The sequence below is a fragment of the Eleutherodactylus coqui genome, chromosome 5, assembly GCF_035609145.1.
Source record: "Eleutherodactylus coqui strain aEleCoq1 chromosome 5, aEleCoq1.hap1, whole genome shotgun sequence".
Taxonomy (NCBI): Eukaryota; Metazoa; Chordata; class Amphibia; order Anura; family Eleutherodactylidae; genus Eleutherodactylus; species Eleutherodactylus coqui.
The window spans coordinates 252,063,885-252,087,888 of record NC_089841.1 but is presented as its reverse complement, the minus strand read 5'-3'; the positions used below and the strand labels follow the sequence as shown (position 1 = coordinate 252,087,888).

The 24,004-nt window shown below is 43.4% G+C and overlaps 1 protein-coding gene across 2 annotated transcripts; it reads left to right on the top strand.

Annotated features, from left to right (window-relative positions):
- Positions 1-10,927: 10,927 nt before the first annotated feature.
- LOC136628515 (transcription factor JunD-like) lies at positions 10,928-22,183 on the top strand. Of its 2 annotated transcripts, none has more exons than XM_066604484.1 (2): positions 10,928-11,042; positions 11,701-22,183. In XM_066604484.1, the coding sequence occupies exon 2, from the start codon at positions 11,890-11,892 to the stop codon at positions 13,318-13,320; it is 1,431 nt and encodes a 476-aa protein (XP_066460581.1). In that variant the 5' UTR covers positions 10,928-11,042; positions 11,701-11,889; the 3' UTR covers positions 13,321-22,183. The 2 variants fall into 2 exon arrangements, with proteins under 2 accessions (XP_066460581.1, XP_066460580.1); XM_066604483.1 differs by lacking the exon at positions 10,928-11,042 and adding an exon at positions 11,124-11,335.
- The last annotated feature ends 1,821 nt before the right edge of the window (positions 22,184-24,004 follow it).

Genomic DNA, 24,004 nt, shown 5'->3' with positions numbered 1-24,004 from the left:
ATCTGCTTGACAAAGAAATCTAGAACTTTAATATAAAGCAAATCATAAAGAAGGCTTACCGATATGTTAAATGGTTTAGCAAATAGATTTGTATCTACACTCTTAGTAAAAAACAATCCAGCCCCTAGAATCTGTTGTCCTTTTTGCTACAAAACTCAGCAAGCAGTTACATCTCATGCAGCAATACACATGATTAGATGAACTATCTTGCCAGCTGAGGCCCTAAAAGTGGTTCCCACCCTGGCCTATAAAAGGCTCTTGGAGGCTCCTTGTGTGTAGTGACCTCTTCTTCCGCTTGTGTAGACCTTGTTGACCACTAGACATCTCTACGAAGCAGAGAAGAGATTTCACCCCATTACCTGAGTCTGAGAGTGGCGCATTATTGGGATGTGAAAAGGTGGATGGTCGTATGACTTAATTGTCCCCCACTGGACCGTTCTGACCAGACTGTTAGGAGTTGTTGGGAGAGGTGGATGTGTGATGGCACACAAGGTGACTGGGCTCAGGACACCCCCGAAACACCAGCAGTAGAGAGGAGAGTCTGACCAGACTGTTAGGAGGTGTTGGGACCAGTGAATGTGTGAGGGCACAAAAGTCGACTGGGGTCAGGATGCCGCCTACAGACCACCAGTAGAGAGGATTATCTGATCATCCGACAAGCATAAGCAGCTCCAACTGTTTCATTGCCTGCCATCATTATACAGGCACCTGTGTCTGTCAGAACAATTTCCAGGCACTTGGCTGAAGGGCATTTGATCTCATGGCACCCATTACGTGTACTGCCTTTGAAAACCACCATCATCTCTGTTTGCAGTGGTTGTGAACGACGGAACTGGACGCTATGGAGTGGAACCGGGTTGCTTTCAGCGATGAAACCAGGTTTAGTTTGGGCACACGGTATTGAGCCTCCATGCCCACATGTATCACATCTTGTATCCAAGCTAGAGATGGTACAACAGGGTATTAGAGCCTTCATGCTCACCCGTATCACATCTTGTATCCAAGCTAGAGGCAGTACAACAGGGCATTGAGCCTCCATGCCCACACGTATCACATCTTGTATCCAAGCTAGAGGTGGTACAACAGAGTACTAGAGCCTTCATTATTTACTTCCATTGGATAAAAGTCTGTGCTGGTCATGTGATGTACGATATAATACACATTATTTCTTTATAAATAAGAATTTAATATTTACTGTATTTTCATTTTCAGTAAAAGAAAAAAATTGCAGAGAATAAGAATAGCATGAATAAGCAATAATCAGAGATTGCATGCAACTCATCAGCGCTTTACAAAGTCCATCTGTAATTAGATTGTTTTTTATCAAGGTTTGCTTAAGCAATAACAATAAGAACAGAAATTCAACCAGCCAGCAGTTTATTGCAGGGAATGGAAATATTTACATTTCAGAATCTATAGTTTCCCTATATGTACAGGCAGCTTATATGTTCCAAGTTGTTTCAACAAGCTTTGCAAAAATCAACAGTACATGAGACTTTTGTAATACATCTTATCAGAGAAAAATGATTCTTCCTGCACTTATCAGGTCCCTCCCCCTCCTAAGCTGAAATACTGCTAAAGTCCGACTTGGTAGACAAGAGAGGTGAGGAGGGATGAGGAGCTGAGTGAGGGACACATGCAAAGAGACACATGCAGACATGCTTCTGCAGCTAATGGTGTTTTATTGTCTCACAGCTACACTGCTTAGTACTTGTCTATAATGTTTTCCGTGCTACTGCTGCTCCTCTGTGTATGTGCAACAGGCGACAAGTGGGAAGAGCCCTGCACTCTCTGAGCAGTTTCTTAGATGTCGCTGAGGAGCCGTGTCACGGTAGCAATGAGTGCAACACGCTCCTTGTAATCTCATGCACCATTGAAGGTATATAACAGGATCTGGACAACTAATGGAATTTGGTGATCGTGACGCCAGTGCCTGGATTAAAAGCGCTTGGTAGCGAAATAAGACTAACACACGTTTGTAGATAAATGACAGGCACACCATTTACTTTCAGACCCGTGGTTGTCTGTATTAATATTATGCTACGGAAATTGCATATACAACTTGCATATATACTGTTTAACACTTTACACACAGATAAACTTTTAGGAGGCAGCAAAGGGGCTAAGGAAGAGAGAACTGACAAGAAATACCCCTTAACAAACCCCACTAATAGTTTGGCCATTCCTGAAACACTGTGCTCAACTTTTCTTTAGTACTCACAAACTTCTATGAAGATTCCCTACTTGTCGTCCAGTAGAAAGCAGAGCTGGCTTGAATGGACATCAGGCTTGGAAAAACAAACAGTCTCTCTCAGCATCTGAGTGATTTATGGGCTGCTGCACACTGGATTTCTTGAAAATCTACATAACATGTCACTAATTACAGCAGGACAGAGGAGAAGGCAGAAGCCTGGTTTTCACATGGCTATCGGCTTTGTGTCCATCTCGGCTACTCCCCCTCTCCCCTCCAACTGACCTCTTCACTGTCTCACTCCATACTGCCTATGTACTTCCGTATTCTAACACTGTTATATCATAAACAACAAAGATCTGGTACCGTGTTAGCCAGTAGAGCAAAATGTGATTGTTCTCAGCAAGAGAAACGACGTAATCTTGTAGATATGATACCTTTTAATGGCACTATAGGAAATGAGACAAAAGAAGCCTCCTCCTTTTTTTTCTTTACTCCCTCACTCAGGGGCCTGTCACAGCTCAGCACAAACTGATTTACGACAGTGCTGAAACAAGGTCAAATCCCTAATTTTCTGACTCTCTTCTTATTAAATGAATTCCAGCATAACTACACTTTGTTAAATGAACTGGTAGTTAGAACAGTTGCTTTTAACTTGCAGGTAAAGCACTTTTATTCGGTAGTGCCGGTCCAGGTCACTACATATGGGAGATAGATATAGGAGAGCAGGATCTCCTTTCCTCTGCGTGCAGTATATGGTAAACATCATAGCAGCTAGTCTCCACCCACCAGCTCAGGGAAAACTGAGTCTTAGAGATACAGCCTGCAAAGGGAAAAACTGCTAAAACATTAAAGGCACAAGTCATATAATGGCCATAAATAGTGCTACACAAAAACACAACATTATTCTGAAGTCACCTGAAATAACAAGTAAGCTTTAAAGTCAATTTGTGCCTGCTGTAATATAGATACTTTTTAGGGTCCATTTCATGGTACCAACATCTGGACACAGGACAATGCTATTGCAACAAACTTATACCAACATAATGGGGAATTTATGTTGTACACCTTGACTAGCAATTATCTTTATTCTCTTCAGCTATATATATTCACATTTTCTTATCTGTAACTCAAGACTAGGCTGTCGTCTGTAATATATAATACACTGCATCACAGAGAAGATGCCACGCCATGAAAATGCCACACCAAGAAGATTTTGTCGCAGTATTATACAATTTTCAGGATATGTGCAGACAAACAAGTTATGCAAATGAATACAGTTTCAAGCCAGTCATGTGAACTTGAAGCATGATAAAAAGTCAAAAAGACAGTCTGTGAAGCTAACTTTGGTGACCTTGTCACCCCCACAGAAACTGCTTTGCATCATTGTTTTTTTATGTCTGGATAAAGATTAAGGACCTTTTCACACAGGACATCTGTCAAGTGTTTACGTGATCCCAATGACCATCGCTACTGTGCCTTCAACTGTGCCCACAGAATGGAGGCAGCGCACCCCAAGATATCTTCTGGCTGACCACCTCCATTCAGAGTAAGTAGGCAGTCATTAATACAGGATGGTTCAAAGATGTGGAGACACCTGAATAAATGGAAAACGATGGTTGTGAACACCATCCTATGTCTGGCATGTCGCTAACGGGTAGGGGTGGTGTCCAACATGGTGACCATTTTGAAAGTTGCCATATTGGAACCAAGTCGATATTTTCAAATGGGCAGGGCTGCATGTGACATTTGTATCTGATAGAGAATTTGATGAGGGATCTAAATCATAATCTTTATTCCTTCCAAAGTTATTTACAATTTTTCCGTTACATGGAATACAACGGTGATCCACCATAGGATATGTCTGAAGTGCTCCCAGTTGTTTTCAATCATCAAGGTTATCCTCTTCTCCCATTCATGATGTACTGAAAGCAACAGCTCAGCAGAAATGCTTGCACAGGCGTCCAGGATTTGCTGCTGCTTGTGTGCCACATTCTGGATTTTCACTGCGTAAACAGTAGACTTGACATCACCAAACAGGAAGAAGTCCAAGAAGGTTAGATCTGTGCAGGGGCCGCCATAACGCCCAATCCGAGGCAGATGTGAAACTGGCCTTAGTCTGGCAGCAACAGAGGAGAAAATAAGTCCTAATCAGGCTGCGGCATAAAATATCCTATAATATATATGTATAAAATCCAAACAACTAAGATACATCGATTGTGAACATTGGAATGACATGTGGTTTCTATTATTGGAGCCTTGTCTATGCATTTCTATACATATGTGATGAATCACTCAAGTAACTTTATGTTTTACGAGAACCCGTGGGCATGGAAGAGGATTTTTTTAACAGTAACATAACAGTTGAATAAATACTCCAAAAAGTAGCAAAATCACACAAATGCAATAAATAGCAAAGTCACAAAGTAAAAAACCTTAAATTGATAGGCTGAGATCCGTAAATTATAGAGGGGAAAGTCTTTTATCTCCCTTAGTAAATGCCAGAATCTTAGGGAAGTTTAGATCTTAGAAAGAAAAAGTGGTCTGAAAGTTACCGTCTACGAGGACGACAGAGACAGCCAAGGACAGTCAAACCAAAAATTCACATTCTTTGAAACCTTAAGCTCCAACTCCCTTCCTTTCTTAGGGCTTATTCAGACAGGAGTATATCGGTCTGGTTTTAACGCCCGGCCGATATATGCTGTCCCTCTCTGTAGGGGGAGGAGGTGGGCTGGGCAGTGCACTGAGCCCCTCGCCACTGTTTGCAATGGGAGGACGGGGGCGGAGATAAGTTCTGACCGCCCCACCTCTCCCATTGCAAACAGTGGTGAGGGGCGGAAAGGGGGCAGGATCTCAGTGCACTGCTCCACCCCATGCCGCTGGCTGGCTTCACATGAGAGCAAGCACTTTTATGTACGCATTCGCGCTGCCTATTTGCGATATTGTGTTTTCACGCGCATGTTTGTGTATTTTACTATATTTTTTGCAAGTGCATGTCCAGGCAATAAAACACGCAAGCATGCTGCCATTGATTTCAATTGGCAATTAAGTTTAATTAGTCTAATATGTGCTATACTCATGAAAATAGAATATGCTGCATATATCGCACTCGCCAGCATACGATTTCAACACAGATGCAAAGCATTTTTATATCAAAACCGCCTCGCATCACTTCAAGGAACTAGCGATCCTTTGCCGTGGATGTCAGGATTGTAGCGTCTCCCAGTGGTTTCAATGGGTAGACCTCGCATCCCATCGCATTGCGCTAGCATACACCTAGCATGTGGTGCGATGTTGTCGCCGGTCCCATTGAAAACAATGGGCGATGTGAGGGCACACCCCAAAGATAGTGCATGCCACAATTTTTTTCACACATCGCGGTACAATGCGAGAAAAAAATGAGCCTCCTCATATGTTTGACCCCAAGAATGGGGTTCATATTCGTGCGAGATTTGTGCATCTCACAACACAAAAATCTCACGTGGGAATCTCGCCACTTTGTGAGGCCGACCTCTGGGCTCCTTCACGCAGGTGTATGTTTTATCAGTATTTTGGTAGTCAAAACCAGAAGTGGAGAGAAAGTAGAATGGATTGATTTGCATTCCTTCCGTTTTTTTGGACCCGCACCTGGTTTTGGCTCACAAAATACTGATGAAAGATACGTCATGTGAAGGAGCCCCGAGGCCGCTCTCACATCGGACGCTTTTTACAGCGATCGGCACAGTGTCCCGAGCTCTGCACTAATCGCTGTACAATGCTCCCATTGATTTCAATAGGGCCTCGCAGACTTGCGCTCAAACGCTGCGTTTTCAACTGCGCAATTTTTGAGCGCTGTCTCTCATTTTTCCACATTTTCACAATGATGGGGTGCATTAAAAAATTATTGTATTGCAGCACTCACAGTATAGACTGCAATTTGACCGCTAGGTCTGAACATACTCTTAGGCCCCCTGTCCACGGCAGTTTATTCCATAGCGCCGGCACCTATCCTCGAGCGGAGAATCATTGCGATTCTCTGCTCGCAGCGGGCAATTCGCAGCATGCTGCGATTTGCCCCGATTCTCCACGGTTAGCCTATCTATTAGATTCTGGAGATTCGCTGGTGGCTCCCGCTCCCGGGCGGCGGCTCCCGCGGCAGAGCTTCGCCGCGGGATACTGCATTGCACGTGGACAGCCGGCCTTAGGCCAGAACCATGCACGCAGTTTTTGTGGCACATTTTTCATACCAAACACAGGAAAAGAGGAGCCTGTCTGGAAGACTTTTTTTAAAATGAAATGTTGGGTGTAAAAGAGAGACCCCAATTTTTGGTATTTAACACATTTTTAAGGGGCACAACAGATTCCGCACTCCATTCTGAAAGAAAAGCAAATCGTCAATATACCGATGACTGGATACAATGTGACACCCACAATATGCAAACGAATACATGTAAGTAGACATGAAACACCCCGGGAATAGATCTGAATATACTGCAGTGATTAAGTCCCTCTTGCAGCTCCTGAAAAGTGAATACATTGGTATTAACCCCATACACCTAGTGCCCACGGCCATGACAGGCTCCGCAAGCGGAATTCCGCAGCAGAGTCCATCAGGGTGTCCCCCCAGAGAACCCATACTCACCTTCGGATCCGCTGCCCGATGTCCCGCATCCCGTGTCAGTGCGCATGCGCAGTACAGCACATGACGCGCCGGCAGCGTCATATGACACGTCCACATCGTCACATGACGCGCCGGCCGTGTCATATGACGTGCCCACATCGTCAAATGACGCGCAGGCCGCGTCATATGACTCGGGCGTTGGTGGGCAGGGAAGCAGTGTCACGCTATTTACCACTGTGCTACAGCAGAAGATAGCGTGATGGACAGCTTCCATTGACTGCAATGGAAGCCGTCCGCGCGTACGCCCGCGGCAAATAGAACATTCTGTGGGTGATTACGGGTGATTTCAGCCTGCAATTACAATGAGAGCTTCGCCTGCAATTACGAGCAATGGCCACTACACAGGGGGCAGACCAGCGGCTTCCGCTCCGACCCCGGTGTATCCTGGAAGAATTATATATATATATATATATATATATATATATATATATATATATATAGGCAATGTCTGTGTGGGGGGTGGGGGTCGGTGAAGACACAGCGGATCACTCAGTCCACAAAAAAGTCCAATCAATTTTTATTTGTCTTGATTCCAGCAATAGAACAAAGAACCCAGTGGAAAAGCAGCAGCTACTGACAGCACATACACACTGCAGCAAAGAAACCAATCACTTGCCCATCAAGGCACTAATGAGCACGGTAGTTGTTCTCAGCTACTTCTAACATGATGCAAATTTTCAGTGAAACAGCAGCAGCCCACAATGGTAGATACCATAGCCAATCGGGTGTCACTCCAGGGGCGTCCTCCCCCTGCGAGTTTCATACATCCCGCCTCCGGGAAGCGCTGGCTCCAATAAGTTCATTGAGTGCCGCATTGATTGGCTGAGCAACACTAGATGAACCAATCAGTGCCAGCGCTTCCTGGAGGGGGGATGTATGAATCCCGAAACCAGGAAGTGACCTTCTGTGGGTGAATGAGGACTGCAGGATGCCCGGCGGAGCTCCGAAGAGCAGCAGGAGGACCCGAACCATGCCTGCTTGGTAAGTTTTTTGTTTTTTTTCAGGGAATGCAGCTAGGCCTTATTTTCGAGGTAGGGCTTAACCTTCTCGCAATAAAATCACACAATTTTATCGCGGACATCAGCGATGCAATGCACAATTTTTCACAAGAAAACACATCGCTGTCACTACAAAATTGTGGGAACAAAGCAGCGATATTACCGCGATTTTGCAGCGGCGATATCACTGTCGCCAGTGTAAAAGAGGCCTTATGCAACCTACGCAGATGACCTTGCATAGGTCAATGTGATTTTGTGCGTATTTATATGCGTGTGCAAAAAAGCGGTGTAAAATCACACACACAAATATGGTAGCAGAAATCCGCAGACGTCAGCGCATGTAGGTTGCGCAAATACACAGTTTATTTGCACGACTAAAATTTACGTAAGCCCATGTGACCCCAGGTTGAGGGCTCGCTCACATGAGCGTATTTGCACATCATGTTACATGTGCAACCTTTGCGCACATAATACGCAGTGAATAGAACCCATTGATCTTAATTGGTTCATTCACATGAGCATAATTTTTCAAATGATGTGCGATTACATGAAAAAATACGCGGACGCTACAGATATGGCTCCTGCCGCAGCCGGAACAGGAAACCCCCAGTTCCATCTTTCAACAGGATGGGGCGCCCCCATCTTCACAAAGAAGTCAGAAGTGAGCGTCGACGACCAAGCAGATGGATCAGCCGTGTCAGTGGTGGCGATAGCGAACTTCTTTCTTGGCCTCCATGTTCCCCAAACCTTAAGCCTTTTCTCTGCGGGAGAGTTAGGCTAGTTTCACACGGGCGGTCGCAATTTTGCCACAAGCAAATCGCGGCAAAATCGCGTCTTTTTTCCTTATGATTTTTGAGCATCAGTGCTGCTTTTTCTCACAAAATCATCACTACTGCTTGCGATTTTCTTGCGTAATTTTGCTGCGATTTTTTTCAGTGAAGGTCAATAGGAATAGGATGTTAAAATCGCATCGCAACACAAGTTTGTTGCGTGGCAACGCGATAAAAAGGAGGCTCCATAGGGGAACCTGGGAGCTAAAAAAAATTACGATTTTTTTTGTTCTCGCAACATCGAATAAGTGAAAACATTGCAGATGGGAATGAAGCCATTATAAATCATTGGTTTAATAATCAGCTTTTTTACTGACTCTCACATCCCGTGAAAAATCTCACGATTTTCTCACACGTGTGAAACCACTGAGGGCAGCGTCACACGCATGTTATAGCACATGCAATTCAAAGAGAGTAGAATCCTTTTATTTCAGTGCGTTCATTCTTATTTCTCTTTTTTGCACGCAAATTTATATAGCAATGCAGCATGCTCTATTTTTGTGCGCCAAAGTTCCCCATAGAAGTCTATGGAAGGCGCATAAATGCACGCAAATGCTCAATACGTGATAGTTTGTGCTCCTGGGACTTGTAGTACTACGTACTTCCATGCGCGCACTGCTGCAATGTGTGGTTGATTTGGCCGGCTGATGGTGTGGATTTCTCCAGCCTATCACATAGAGTCTGTGCATATATATACCAGCTCCTCCTTGCTAGAGGATGCTGGTCATTATACCTTTACATCTCCCAACGGAACTTGGGGTTTGCAGCTCCTTCACATAGACATATTTGCGTGCGCAATACGCAGAGAATAGAACCCACTGATTTCAATGAGTTCATTCTCACTTTTTTGTGCGTGCATTTTGGGCACAGGGAAAAGAACGCAGCATGCTTTAATTATGGGAGGTGCGCAAATGTGCAATATGCTGCGCAATTCTGTGAAAAAAAAAGAACACATCTGCACCTTATTTGCGTAAATAGCCTTTTATATCGGAGCATGGAAGTGCGCAAAAAACACTGCATGTACAAAAAGTGCAGTAAAATACGCCGATACACGTGCAAATCTACCTAATTCGTAGTACAAATACGTTGTGCTGAGGTGTGCGCAAATGTACATACGCTCGTATGATGGAGCCCTTAGCACGCATACTTTGCAGATCTTTGTTCATTGGTGTCTTGTTCTGCTTAACACAGACTTTGGGACCGCAAATACGCACGCCAATGTGGCCGTGTGTGGGAGCCTTCGGGTGTGCCGACTCCCATGTCTGAACTATGTGCCTTTTAGTCTATGTCCCTTCCGTCTGTCGGTGTGCGGACGCCGGGTCAGTATGTATTATGTCTATCTGGGTCCCGTCTGCATTCCCTCCGTCTGTTGGTGTGCAGACGCCTGATGTGATCTGGGTCCTGTCTGTAGTTGCTGTGACCCTGCTTGGTGTCCCCTGCCTCTTGCCCTATGTCCATCTAGTTAGGTCTACCCTAGGTTCCTGGTGGGACCCTCCCCTACTTCTGCGGTGGAGGGTTAGACTTCCCTTAGGCCACTCTCACACAGGCGTTTGTAAAAATGCTGCGCTTTTTAACGTAGCGTTTGCTGCATTTTCTACTGCTTTCATGTTTTTGGCAGCGCTGAAAATGCACCCCATTCATTTCAATGGGCAAAGCTTTGCGATTTAAAACGCAGAAATGCATGAAAATAGAACAGACAGCGCTTTAAAAACACAGCGTTAAAAATGCTACATTTTAGTGCTTGTCTGTGAAGCCCCATTAAAATCAATGGTAGCGTTTGACAGCGTTTAGCGCAGTGTTAAACGCTAGAAAAAAATGCCCGTCTGACAGCGGCCTTTCTCTATTTCGGGTTAGGTCTGTTTGGTGATCTCTGTGTCTGCTCTTGAATTATATTCCTCCCTTTTAGCTATAAATATACTACAATCGCGTAGCTCGCTGTTCACCCGTCCTGCTGGAACGTAACAGACGTGCGTCCAGTGACGGCGGCGGCGCCCATGCATCCCCTCTGCACATTTTTGATGTTGTGCAACAAAACCTTTTGAGTTTCTGTTTCCATTGATATCATCTGAGTGCCACTAAATGGGAGTGAAGCCGGTTTCCCCTGGGGAAGATGGTGTGTAATAACCCTGCATATAGATGACATTACAGCCGTAGCTCCCACAGAGCTGTCTACGTAAGCCGCAGACACAGACAGATCTGTAAGGCGCTCCACAGATGTCTTTGCCTTCTTGTCTTCCTGTCTCACACACTGACATGAAGACGTCTTCTCCCTGCTCACAGCAGTATGGCATGAAGCTGGTCTCTCTCTTCACATGCTGACCCTTCTCCTCACCAAGCACAGCCCAGAGCCTGACGCCTCCCAGGTAATCACATGCTCATGACATCAGCAAAGGTCCTATGGCCAACTAGGATCCAGCATCTAGCAGTAGGGAAGTGCTGGGTGTCATGGTGTTAGCTCGGTGCATTCGCTCCTCAGCTTCTGACTAGGGGTACGGAGAAGAAGGAGGGACGTGGAGTCTGCTGCGCCAGTCTGCCCCCCATGCACCTCTTCCCTGCCGTCATCTCTGTGATGTGAGGAGTCAGGGGATTCAGTGCTTACAGTTTCCCTGGACACAGAGGCAGCAGAGGCACATCATCTCTTCCCCCTGACTGCGGGGTAAGGGCTTGCGTGGGTTAAGCCTTGTATTTCGACATGCCGCACTTAATTCAGAGATGTCGCGGCAGATGTGGACTTTGCCAAGAGGCAGCGAGCATCGATATGCCATAATTGCACTGCTAACGTAGTCCCTGTAATCCTGGCTGACTGCGGGGACTACTTCCACTACTGCTCATCTGTTGCCTGTGTATATATATATATATATAGTGTGTGTGTGTGTGCTTTTATATGTAGGCAGATGTCAAACACATCCTTTTGCATGGCTGCAGTGATTCGGTAGCATGTACCCCCCTTCCCCATTCTTGCTGTTTTTGACACACTACTTCTTGCAAATAATATGTTTTTGGCTTTTTTTCCCCCCATAGGTGATAAGACGAAAATTGGTCCCTGGAGTTTTTGCTTGTCTATTCCGCGCTACCAGATATTCTTTTTCATCCCTCTCGGATTTTGTGTGGGAGTCCGTTCTGCAGTAGTTAAAGCTTTTAAGGATTAACAGAAAACTTTCACAGTGAATCTAGATTCATTATCCTCGTTAACGATTAGGAAGTGAAAGAATGATGATGACCAGCACCACCGCCGATCATGTCAAAATGGAGCCTCCTTTTTATCATGAGGATACCCTGAATTTGCAGGACTTTGCCCAGATGTCAGCCTATAGTGGCGGCACTCCCGGAGGTACCGCAAGCTCTCACCAGGCTAGTGGAGGAGATACTGGAGTCAGGTATACCCCAGAGCATAAAATCATGAGTGCCAACATTATAATACACGGAAGCAACCTTAAAAAGAAAAGCTTGACACCTGTTTCATCGTCTCCAGTTCCAGTTGCTGCTGGAATTCCGGTCGGATTCTCTGAGGTTATCACTCGTGGAAGTGATGCATTAAAGTTGATGCAAGCTGGAGGCAGTGGACTTGGTGAATCTTCAGGGGGTGGCCGTGATGTAGTGGTTGGAAATGACCTCAATCCAGTGGCAGTGACAGCGGAAGGTGGTGCCATTGTAGTGCCAGCTGGAAACAGTACTCCAAGCAGTAGCAACAATGGCAGCACCTCATCAGATGTCACGCTTCTTCCTCCAGCTTCAGTGGCTGCTCTGAATCTACTTAAACTTACTCCTCCTGAATTAGAGCACCTCCTAATCCAGGCTGCCAATCCAGGTCTGTCAGCCACATCCAGCAGTAATCCAAGTTCTGCTACGGTAGCCAATCCTCCGCAGGGTACACCGGTACCTGGAACCACAATTCCACATCCCTTCCTATATCGTAACCAACAGATGATCACTCAAGAGCAAGAAGGATTTGCGGATGGCTTTGTAAAAGCTTTAGCAGATCTACATAAACAGAATCAGTTATTGGGAGCACCTATATCCCCATCAGCTCTTGCAACCAGCTCGCCCCCTTACCCAACTCGATCTCTGCATCCAGCCGGAGAGGTCCCGGTCTACACTAACCTCAGCAGCTTCAACCCAGCAGCAGCTGCTACACAACTCAGCCCTCCTCTTCCTCAACCTCCACCTCCAGCTACTTATACCGGTAACACTGCCAGTACTACACCAGCGGTACAATTACATTTTCCAGGACTCAATCGACTGCATACAGTAAGAGGTCCTCTAGATGAACCACAAACCGTACCCGATGTGTCCCAGTCTAGTGCTCCAGCAGGTAGTGCCGGAGATACAAGCACACCACCTTCTCTTTCCCCAATCGATCTAGAGACACAGGAGAGGATCAAAGCAGAGAGAAAAAGATTGAGGAACCGAATTGCTGCCTCAAAGTGTCGTAAAAGGAAGTTGGAGCGAATTGCACGCTTGGAGGAGAAGGTGAAAGTGCTAAAGTCCCAGAACTCTGACCTGGCATCCACTGCCAGTCTTCTCCGAGAGCAAGTATCTCAACTGAAACATAAAGTTATGAGCCATGTCACTAGTGGTTGTCAGATAGCTGTGGCCAAAACCTCACCAGGGTCAAAAACAGGAGATGCCTCTACTTGTTGAAATGGTTAAAGAAGACAACTACATCTAGTTATAGGAAAGGCAACAAATGACTCCCACAGAGTTAAGACCACAGAGTTAGCCTCCTCAGAAATGAGACGCAACATTTACTTCATTTGGCTGTCTTGCCATTTTCTTTTCTTTCTTTTTTTTCCCTGAGGCAAGCTGTTTTTGCAAAATTTAGGGACCAATAAGAAAAAAAAAAATATACCATGTGCTGATGGAGTAGTAGAATAGCACACATGGAGAACGTGCAGATATGCCAAAAATACAAGCTGTTGTCAGTCCTACTCTTTTTGGGAACTCGGGAGACATCTTCTTCAGCAGTTCTACCATGCGGTAAAGGAGCTTTATTGTCCACAAAGCATTATGTGAGGGGAAGGAACACTACAATACTGTTTGTAACAAGTACGACAAATAATCTGCAAGGATTATAATTAGTTTTCAAGACCATAGGATGACATTGAGCCTCTTGAGAAGGAGCTTATACAATCCCTCCCTCCACCCAGCCTTTATTTAACTGGCTGGACCTGTTTGGATTTGTTGCTCCACAAACAGAATAAATGTGCTCTATACAACATAAGGAGGGATAAAGGAGTCTGCCGATGTGGATAGCAAAGGGCAATTACACCTAGATGTTGGGGGACAACATTCGGTGTGTTTTTTTTAAGTCTGGGATCGGTGAAAAACCTAAATGTAAATAGAAATATTGCTTCTATTTTATTTTACTATGCAGTGCCAAAGCTTTTGGTGTGGTTCAGATGAACTGCCTTTCCTCCCATAGGCAGGTATTTTAGAGAGTGGCAGACTGTGTTTTTACAAATGTGTGCAATTATGAATATTACTAGATATTAAAACGAAACATTATTTTTGCTGCCAGGCATTCATGATAAAAATATTCCCAACTAACACGCTCCAAAAGAAAATCGTTTGCTGTTTCTGCTCGCATAGAAATGAAAGCAAGCAGCCAAATATTCTGCAAATTTGGAGTCATTCTCCTTCCTCTGCAGATCTGCTTGCGAACCTCCCGGTTTAATAGCCGTCATTTGTATATCCCTAAAATGTATAAAGCAAAGTTACAAGTATAACGATTCATAGGGATGGCTGATATTTCATTGCCGAAAGCATAGCAGACCTGTTGCTTTAACCATCAATGAACTCATGCATCCTTCAAGTCATCGATAACTTAATGCACGTATTTGGTGATTATAGCTTGAGTTCTTGAGGTTAACCAAGCTATAAAGAGCTAATAGGAAACAAGTACTTCATTTCTGCCTTGTGTTCAGGCAGGTGAACCGTACAAGTAAATAGTCCTTTAAACCCTACTTACCTGCCTGAGCTATTTAAAGGGAATTTGCGTATTCTCGGAGAATGCTTTTTTTTAGATATGCTAAGTATTTAAAGTCCTGTAACAGTAGATGGCAATGAAGTGCTTAGACTGAGAAATATATTTTATTTATTGCACTCGGTCTGAAGCGAGACTTTAAATATTCTTCTGTCTTACATTTTTTTTTTTTTTTTGGATATTGCACTAAGTTCTAAATGTATTTTTGTATACTAAAGTGATGTGTTTTAAAATGCCAAGCAAATTATTTAATATTTAATTTACGGAAACCAGGGACCGTGTTGCTTTATTTACGATCCACTTATTTATTAAGTGAGGCTATCAATCGTTTAAAGCTAACGGCCCTGAGATCAAAATTCTATTTTCAAGTAAGAAAAGTTGGGTGTAGAACCTGTAAAAGTTTACTTTTAGAACACGTGCAGATGCATCCCTGTCACTGATCTATAGTACTTGTGCCAATCATACATGACTCATGCCTTCGAGTCAGGATCCATAACATGCCCAATAGACCTTGGGTGGCTTCCGATGCTTCTCTTGTTTACAGTCAGGAATAATAATTGATCTAAGCTAAAAAAAAACTCCACCGACTTGTAAACGTCTTCAGAAGACGTACATTTAGGCTACTTGGATCCTGACCAGAAAGGCTTAAGATGTTGTGACCTATAGTATAATTGAGCAAAGCTTTTCTCTGCATCGCATCCAAACACAAGTAGGACCTATATTTGAGAAATGTTTTTTTAAGGTATATATATTTATTTTCTAAATATAAATGTCATTGTATTTTTGCTAGAATATGAGATGTGTCTATTAAAAGCTATCTGGTCATTGCACATTGGATTCAATTTGCAATTCAGACATCGATGTCCATAGAATGGAAGGGGGAAAACTTTAAAAAGTTTCTGTAACTTAGTGTCATTCTCCCTCCACACTATGGGCGTTGATATTCTATTTATTTATTGAAACTTGAAGTTTTCTGTGTTTTAAGACTTCTATTTTTGTAAGAAGCCGTTCTAAAGAGGCTAATTTGGGAGGAGGAACACAAGCTCCTATATGCCTCTTCTTTCCTCTTTTGTAAGGTGTACATTCCAGCTGGGCACACACTGGTTGTGAAACTTTGTGACAAGTTAAGGGCTCACAACTTTTTTGGGGGGGATCACGTTTCATCCGAGAAGATTCTGTATTCAAGGTTGGAGATGGGATGATGCTTAAATAGTCATGCAGAACTTGTGAATACTTTTTCTCTCTATTGACATAATCATGGGAGATAAATACATTGAGTTGTGAACTTTTTATATGCTACACAAACAAAGGGAAGTTAGATGCGCTTTGATTTCTTTCTTGATACATCGGCGGGTTTTTTTGGAGCAAAGGTGCCCTGAAAGAAAAAGTTTGTGTATTTGAAGTTCTGTGTACTTTGGAAATATGCTGCAGTGGTTTGTGATATTTTTCCGTACCATCATTTCCACCTACCCTAACTTAATGTTTACTTCTAGTGCAATTATTATTGTTTCTTTAGAATATTAGGCGAGTGAAAGCCGTGTTTTAATGTAGTAGATGTGAGCAATGTTCTTGGCACTTGTGTGAAGATAAGTGATTGGGCTTGTAGATCTAAACCCCGCGCTATTCTGTAGTATCGAGATATAGAGAAAAAAAAAAGTGTTGTTCCTTTTTCGCGCGCCGCTGTTTATGTTGTCTAGTAATGATAATGATAGTGGAGTTTGGAGGTTTGTGTACAACATTGTGTTTTTTGAGGCACGGTGATGTGTCGTCGTCAGGGCATGCTCTGGTATGATCATTTGTTACAAAGTGACGTTGTGTCGCAGTGTTGTAGCCCTGTTTCTCACAAGACGGAAACAGACAGATGTATGTGGAATATGTTAAAAGGAACAGATTTCAGACAAAAATCAGGATCAACAGTTTTTCCTTATTCCTTTTAATGCTTTTTCACTGACAGATTTTTATGGCATGTCGTTAATACACAACAAAACATGTCATTACTGGGGGGCTGCCAGCTGATGTTTGCATTGCTCTTCAGATCAAGGGGGTTCCATCCCATTGGCAGAGATTGGCTTGCACGTCGTAAGTGACATGTCATAACATTCTGTCATTGGAAAAGCTCTTTAAAACGAGGCTTTTAAAGCGGATGTTTTGCAGCACTTTTCTACAATGTCCTCATTGACACTATTGCTGAATCAAACTGCTTTTTTTAAACCTATGATGTATAAAAAGAAGTCAAGATTTCTAAAAAAAAAGAAAAGATGGGAAAAAGTAATTTTATGTTTAGTATTACATTTTGAACCTCTAAACATAATGGGGCATCCCACTTTGATCAATTAGGGCTTATTCACTATACAAGAGAAACATTGCAATGTCTGATATACTTTGTATGATTGTTTTTTCAAACTCTTAGCTTATAGTCATTCAATGTTTGCTTTCAAACTATTGAAATCTGTCCTGGTCATATGAAACACACAGATGCAAGGCTTCTAAAAGAGAGTCCTGATACAATGTGCTATATGAGGCCATGCATCTGTTCTGGAGGACCGCTTTCACATCTGCTTTGGAATCTTCGGTTGGAGGTTCTATTACAGATGCAGCTGAAAATACCGCTCTTTCTTCTGTCCAAAGGCTGGCCAGCTTGGGGAAAGCAGGCAGACCCCATAGATTATATAGTCCATGGGGTCCGCCTGGTGCTATTTAGTTCCATCCAGAAACAGAACCGTTCGTCCGTAGGGATTGCCCTTTCCTGCTCCCTGAATGGAGTGGGAAAGCGGAATCCCCAGTGCAGATGTGAAACCACCCATACTCGGTCATGGTCCCCATAGCCAGGCTTCTGTATATTGATCCCATATCCACTTCAGTGCAGCCAATAGAAATAGAAGGAAGGAGACCGATTCTGCTCAATGTCGCCTCCCGCAGCACAGATTAGCAGCAAAACTGCAAATTACTTTTATTTTTGTATGCCGGCTGAAACTGAACGACAAATGAAAAGTGCTCAGCTTAGACGTAACGATTATCGCACACTTTCGGTCATTATAACAATTTTTTTTCAACAATAATCTAAAGGGGCTATTACTTATTTCTCCCCAGCCAGTTCCCTAACACTGTCATGAATGCTATGTCACCGTGGGTGAGTGGAGGGGGACAGTAAGGAAGTGGTACTTTTTGTTATATCTTGGAGGCTTTTAAGGAAGTAGTTTGAAGTCATATCAGAAAATACATGATTTCAGATAAGTAGCGAGCAAGTGCACCAAAGAGTATTGGCTACACATCCGCCCACACATGTAATGAGGTTTTAGTTGTACCTTTGGCAATAGAGATCAGCAGCACACCCACAAATCCAATACAGGGAATAGTTTCTTAGCCATAGTCCAAAAGTGCACACAGTATCAAAGCTTCCAACAATCATAGTAACAGAAAAAAGTGGAAAAACAACTCGGCATATACCATAGTGAAAGCTACAAAGGTTTTGTTACAATATTTAACCCTTACATGAACCTTTCTCTTTTGCTATACTTTTACTTTTTAATGTCATTTGTAACCACCGGTATAGCATTGATTTACTTCTATGGATCTGGATCTATATCATATTCTCCAGGATAAAGAATTCTCTGGCCTTCCATTTGGAATTAGTCAGAACTATACTGACAGACTAAAATCAACCATGACATATTGCAGTGCAGTTTAAAGAGGTTATCCCACCAAAGAGTTTATATCTATCCACAGGGTAGGTAATAAGTATACAATCACTGAGGTCTAACCACTGGGACCCCAGGGATCACAAGAATGGTGCACCCAGATGCCCCCTAGTGAATGGAGCAGCTGTGCACATCTGTGACCACCGCTCTGTTCATTGTCTATGGAGATAGTCTCCCTCAGTCCCATAGAAGTGAATGTAGCGGTTGACATGCAAGCATACCACCGCTCCATTCACTAGAATCGGGGTGCAGTGTTCCAGTGATCCCTGGGAGCGCAGGAGAAAGGCACCGAGCGATCATACATTTGGGTGCGTTCACACATGGCAAATTTGATAAAATCTACAGCAAAAACTATACCGCTTCTTGTGGATAATGATGCAGATCCACAGGAGATTTCATGTCTTCAATTAAAATTGTGAAGTCTACTGTGGATTGGCGACAAAATCTGCACCAAACGGTGCAGATTTTGGTGCATATTTTTTCACTGTGCAAAATCTGCACCAAATCTGCTAAATGTGAATGCACTGTAAACCACCTCTCCTAGAATAGGAGAGTTTTTTGGGGGGGTTAACCCCTTTAACTTCTGTATCACGGCTTCTGTTAATAATGGCAACCCACAACACTGTGCCACATCGACTTATAATGGGTCAGTCAGGGTTCTGTAGAGGTCTCTTGTCATTTTGACAGGAAGAATAGTGTGGTGTACAGTGCCTGGTATATAAGAGATAGTATTTAAGAGATTTATGAATAGACTTTCAGACAGTATAGGGTCATAGCATATTGACGAGGGCAATGATAACAGTCAGTTGTCAACTTACGCTGCTTTCACATCTGCCTCGAGGGTTCCGTTTTCCTGCTTCCTTCAAGAAGTAGGAAAGGGGAATCTCCTGGTCGAATGAGTCCGTCTTATAATGGAACTGAACAGTGACCAACGAATCCATTGACTATAATGGGGTCCGTTTGGTTTCCGCTCAGCTGCTCGGCATCTTACTGGAAAAAATGGTGCTGCATGCAGTTTTTTTCCAGTATTTTGTGCCGGGTCTGTGCCAGAACCTCCGAATGGAGGTTCCAGCACAACCCAGCCAATCATACATTTAAAGAATAACAAAAATAACACAACCTAGAGCTGTTTCAGAATTATTTTATGGGGTGATATAGGATGTGCAGTATGGTGGAAATGGGGGCACACAACCTCCAACTCTCATTGGTGGGGGTTCCAGCAGTAGGACCCTCAACGATCAGACATTCATCACTTATCCTATGAATAGGTGATAAATGTTAGTTCTGGGAATACCCTTTTAATATACATTCATAGCAACCAATAAGGCAATCCTTGTCCTGTTAGTATTTAATATAAACTTCACCTGGGATGATGTTGATACACTTCTCGATATCTGAAGGCAACTTTCCAGTTCCCTAATGGTGCCCAGACTGCAGGCACTACGGTATAGTGACAGACTGGCTGAAGTGTTGCATAGGATGCTCAGTGGTATAAGAGGTCTCCGATTAAACTTACATGTTACGGTTTCTTTCAAAGGTTTTCAGATTTTTAATGGCAAAAATAGCATAATCTACCGTGCTTTTCTTGCCATTAAGAAATATCAGAACCTCCAAGTGAAACTGGACTGATCCCATTATAATTCAATGAGTTTTGTCAGGATATGTTTTTTTCAAACACATTTGGCATAGCCGTCATGGCTCCGCTGTAAAATGGATTCTATTGTGAACAGAACCTGATTGCTGCAAACGAGTAGGTTTAATGAAAATAGCCCGGGTACATACGAATTTTTAAAATGTGGAATGCATTAAGTTCATCTGTAACGTGCCCATTAAAGTCTATGGAGAGTTCAAAATATGGGCGCATCCATATCTGATCTATATTACACCCGCATTAAAACAGGTTGTCTTGTATAATACAATTTTCTGACTAAAGGGCAACCCATCAGTGACCTAGATGCATAATACATATGCAATGTAATCTGGAAGGTTTTTGTATTGCAGATCCATAGTGCCCATCTCTGTAAATATCCTTCTGTGCAACTGGCCACCACACCTGAGATCAGTATTGGCTGGGATGTGGCCTTTCAATGTTCAATCGTACATAGCATCAAGGATCCAACCTACAACCTGCCAGACATGACGTCACCAGCTCGTTCGCTTGGGCAAACAGAAATCGTTAGATTCCCGTTTTGTCTAAAAGGGCCAAAAATCTAAAGTAAGAAAAACCCAACAGAGTTGGCAAATGATCCACTGTATTCTGATGATCGCGCCAAACACGTGTAGCTTCAACCAGCAGCAAGCGAAAAGGCCCAAGCTGAGAGTTCATAGCTTTGGCATTCTGCTGAGGGCCATTGCATATAATTCTCAAACAATGGTCGACGAGCTGGTTAAAACTGGGCTTTTCGGACCACACTTTTCCTATGTGTATGGGCCCCTTTAGGTTGGGTGTAATGCATCAGGAGCAGTTTGTCATCAGTTTTTCATTTAGTTTGGACCAGTTTGTAAAAGTGTGAACTTGGCTTTGTAGTATCCATCATACGTTTTTCTCTAATATTATATTGGAGATGGTCTTCTCTCTGTTTTTATAGTTACGCTCAGTACTGAGCAGCCTCTATGTAAAAGCTTGTATGTGCATGGCAAATGGAATATTTTGAATGCGGTATTTTATGTTCCAGAGCAATGCTTCCCAAACTCCACTCCGTTCCCAAAGGGTCAGGATTTCCTTAGTATTGTATTGGTGATCTGATTATTGTCAGTGCCTGAGACATTGCTGCAGGTGTTCTCTCTATAGGATATCCTCAAATCATGACCTACTGGGGGGTCGTGAGGACTGGCGTTTGGGAAACTCTTCTCTAAAGCATAAGAATTCATAGATATATAAAAACTATGCCAGATCACCCCTTTATGAATATGTAGTTTTAACCATCACATTAACACCGTGACATCAGATCTTGCAACTTTTTATACTTATATTATATGAGGGACCAAAATCCAGCTGCAGATATTACTAATTATCTTATGTTTGTATACCTAATTTAATGCGTTACTGCACAAAGAATTGTTTTGGATTTTTTTACAATTAGTTTTGGGCAGTGAATGCTGATATCATTGGTACTTACGGCACAGAAGTCTAGGTACACAGCTTGTGTCTTATTTGGTCTTTTTCCCTTTTCACTTCAATGCCTCCTTTTGCAATATCCCTATACTTCAGTTTACCTAAAGAACTTACATAGACCAGCATTTTATACATAAAGGCTGCACTAGCGTGAAATACACAGGCCTCTTAATACATTTGGGGCATCTTCGTGCCGTCCGTGTGCCAAATCTAAAAACTGTGCCAACTACGAGCTTATGTAGATCGCTAGTATAATTTATGCCACTTTATAATGGGCTACAATAAATCTGATGGGCTGAAAGGGGTCCCATCCCCCAAGCCCTGTCTACTGCTTTGAAAAGTGTTAGGGCTGGCATAAAATAGCAACAAATTGCCCATTTTGGTGCACAAGATTGCGTGTGGCTAAAATGTGCAACTTTTACATTGACGTATAAAGTTTACTAAATATGCCTCTTACTATATCTCTGATTTTGGGTCTGAGCATTGTATCTGGCTGAAAATAGAGTTGCTTTGGTTAAATAGTTGGATTTCTTGTACTGTAAGGGGACTCGCCAGCTTCTAATTTACGCCATATTCAAACGACCATATGCGAGTGAAACTTGGGCGCCACTCACATCGGACGGCACATGGACACCCGTCTGTTTGCTGTCTGATATTCCCAGACCCTACACATGGCATTGCATATGCTTTTCTTGATCATGAAAAAATGTTTAAAGGAGATGTCCCGCGCCGAAACGGGTTTGTTTTTTTTTAAACCCCCCCCCCCCGTTCGGCGCGAGACAACCCCGATGCAGGGGTTAAAAAAACCACCCGCACAGCGCTTACCTGAATCCCGGCGGTCCGGTGACTTCAATACTTACCTGTGAAGATGGCCGCCGGGATCTTCTACCTTCGTGGACCGGAGCTCTTCTGTGCGGTCCACTGCCGATTCCAGCCTCCTGATTGGCTGGAATCGGCACGTGACGGGGCGGAGCTACACGGAGCCGCTCTCTGGCACGAGCGGCTCCATAGAAGAAAGCAGAAGACCCGGACTGCGCAAGCGCGGCTAATTTGGCCATCGGAGGGCGAAAATTAGTCGGCACCATGGAGACGAGGACGCTAGCAACGGAGCAGGTAAGTATAAAACTTTTTATAACTTCTGTATGGCTCATAATTAATGCACAATGTACATTACAAAGTGCATTATTATGGCCATACAGAAGTGTATAGACCCACTTGCTGCCTCGGGACATCTCCTTTAAGTCAATAGCCTAATTGGCTACAATGGGCCTATGTGCTGTCTGCGCAATACACAGACAATGTACTGCCCAAATATAGAGCTTTCTGAGTCGGCCCATTGCAAATAGTGTAGAAGGGGCGGAGAGGAGTCAGAGAGGGGGTGGGGGCTCAGAGCACTGCTCCCGGCTCTTCCAGCCTCCTTCCCCTGAAGAGAGGGACGCTGTATATAGGCCGGCGTGAATACCCAGCCGATATATGTGAATGCACCCTTAAAGTGATTTTCTAACCACAAATTTTTTTGCTTAAATGTCAAATCATAGTAGACTCTTCGGTCGGAGAATGCCTGGTCACCATTGCAGCGAAGATGTGGCCACTCAAGTTAATGGGAGGAAACAGCTAATGAGCTGTTTGTCATAAAAGCCTGAGGTGCGAAAACCCCTTTAGGGTGGTTTCACATCAGCGTTGGAACTTCCGGTTGGAGGTTCTGTCATAGATCCGGCACAAAGTAACGGAAGAAAAAGCGCTGCATGCAGCGCTTCTTCTTCCAGCTAAGAGCTGGGTAGCTGAGCGGAAAGCGAAATGAACAGTAAAGCGGAGCCCTTGACGCAGGTGGGGAACCACCTTAATCCATGACAGCCAGAACATTTCACTTTGATCATGTGATACTATACTATAGTGATTCATACTATAATTGGTGCTTCCCCAATGTTTTTGTTCATGGACTTTTTTTTATTTAGCTCTTGTACTTTTGCCAGATCATCTTGGGGAATCTACATATCCTCTACTTTACAACACGTCTTCTGCTATTATCTGACCAGTAAATGTTTTCTTTGGTATTTCCTCTGTCCGGAAAGTTTGTAGCACCACATTTAGTTCGGAATTATGTAGCCCTCTTCTTCCTAAATGTAGGCCCCATTCACATCTGAGTAGAGCTCCGCAGCAGACGGAGTTACTTGTTCAGGTTAAAAAACGGAAAACCAAAATGAAAGCCTTCCATTTACTTTCCGTTTTTTTTAACCCATTGAAATCAATGGGGGAAAAAACAGGTTTATTTGTTTCCGTTTTACTTCAGTTTCTCTGTTCCAAAAATGGAGGAAAAAAAACGGGAACCCCTAACGGAGCCCTAATGCAGATGTGAATGGGGGCTTACTATTATTATTATTTTAATTGCACTCATTACTCTTAAATCACTGGAGATGTGTGATGGAAACATGATAGACCTTATTGAAAACCATCTGCGAAATCGTTATGATCAGTGTATTTTTTAATTTACATTAGTGGCAGTAGGGGGACGAAGTGTGTTGTAAAATA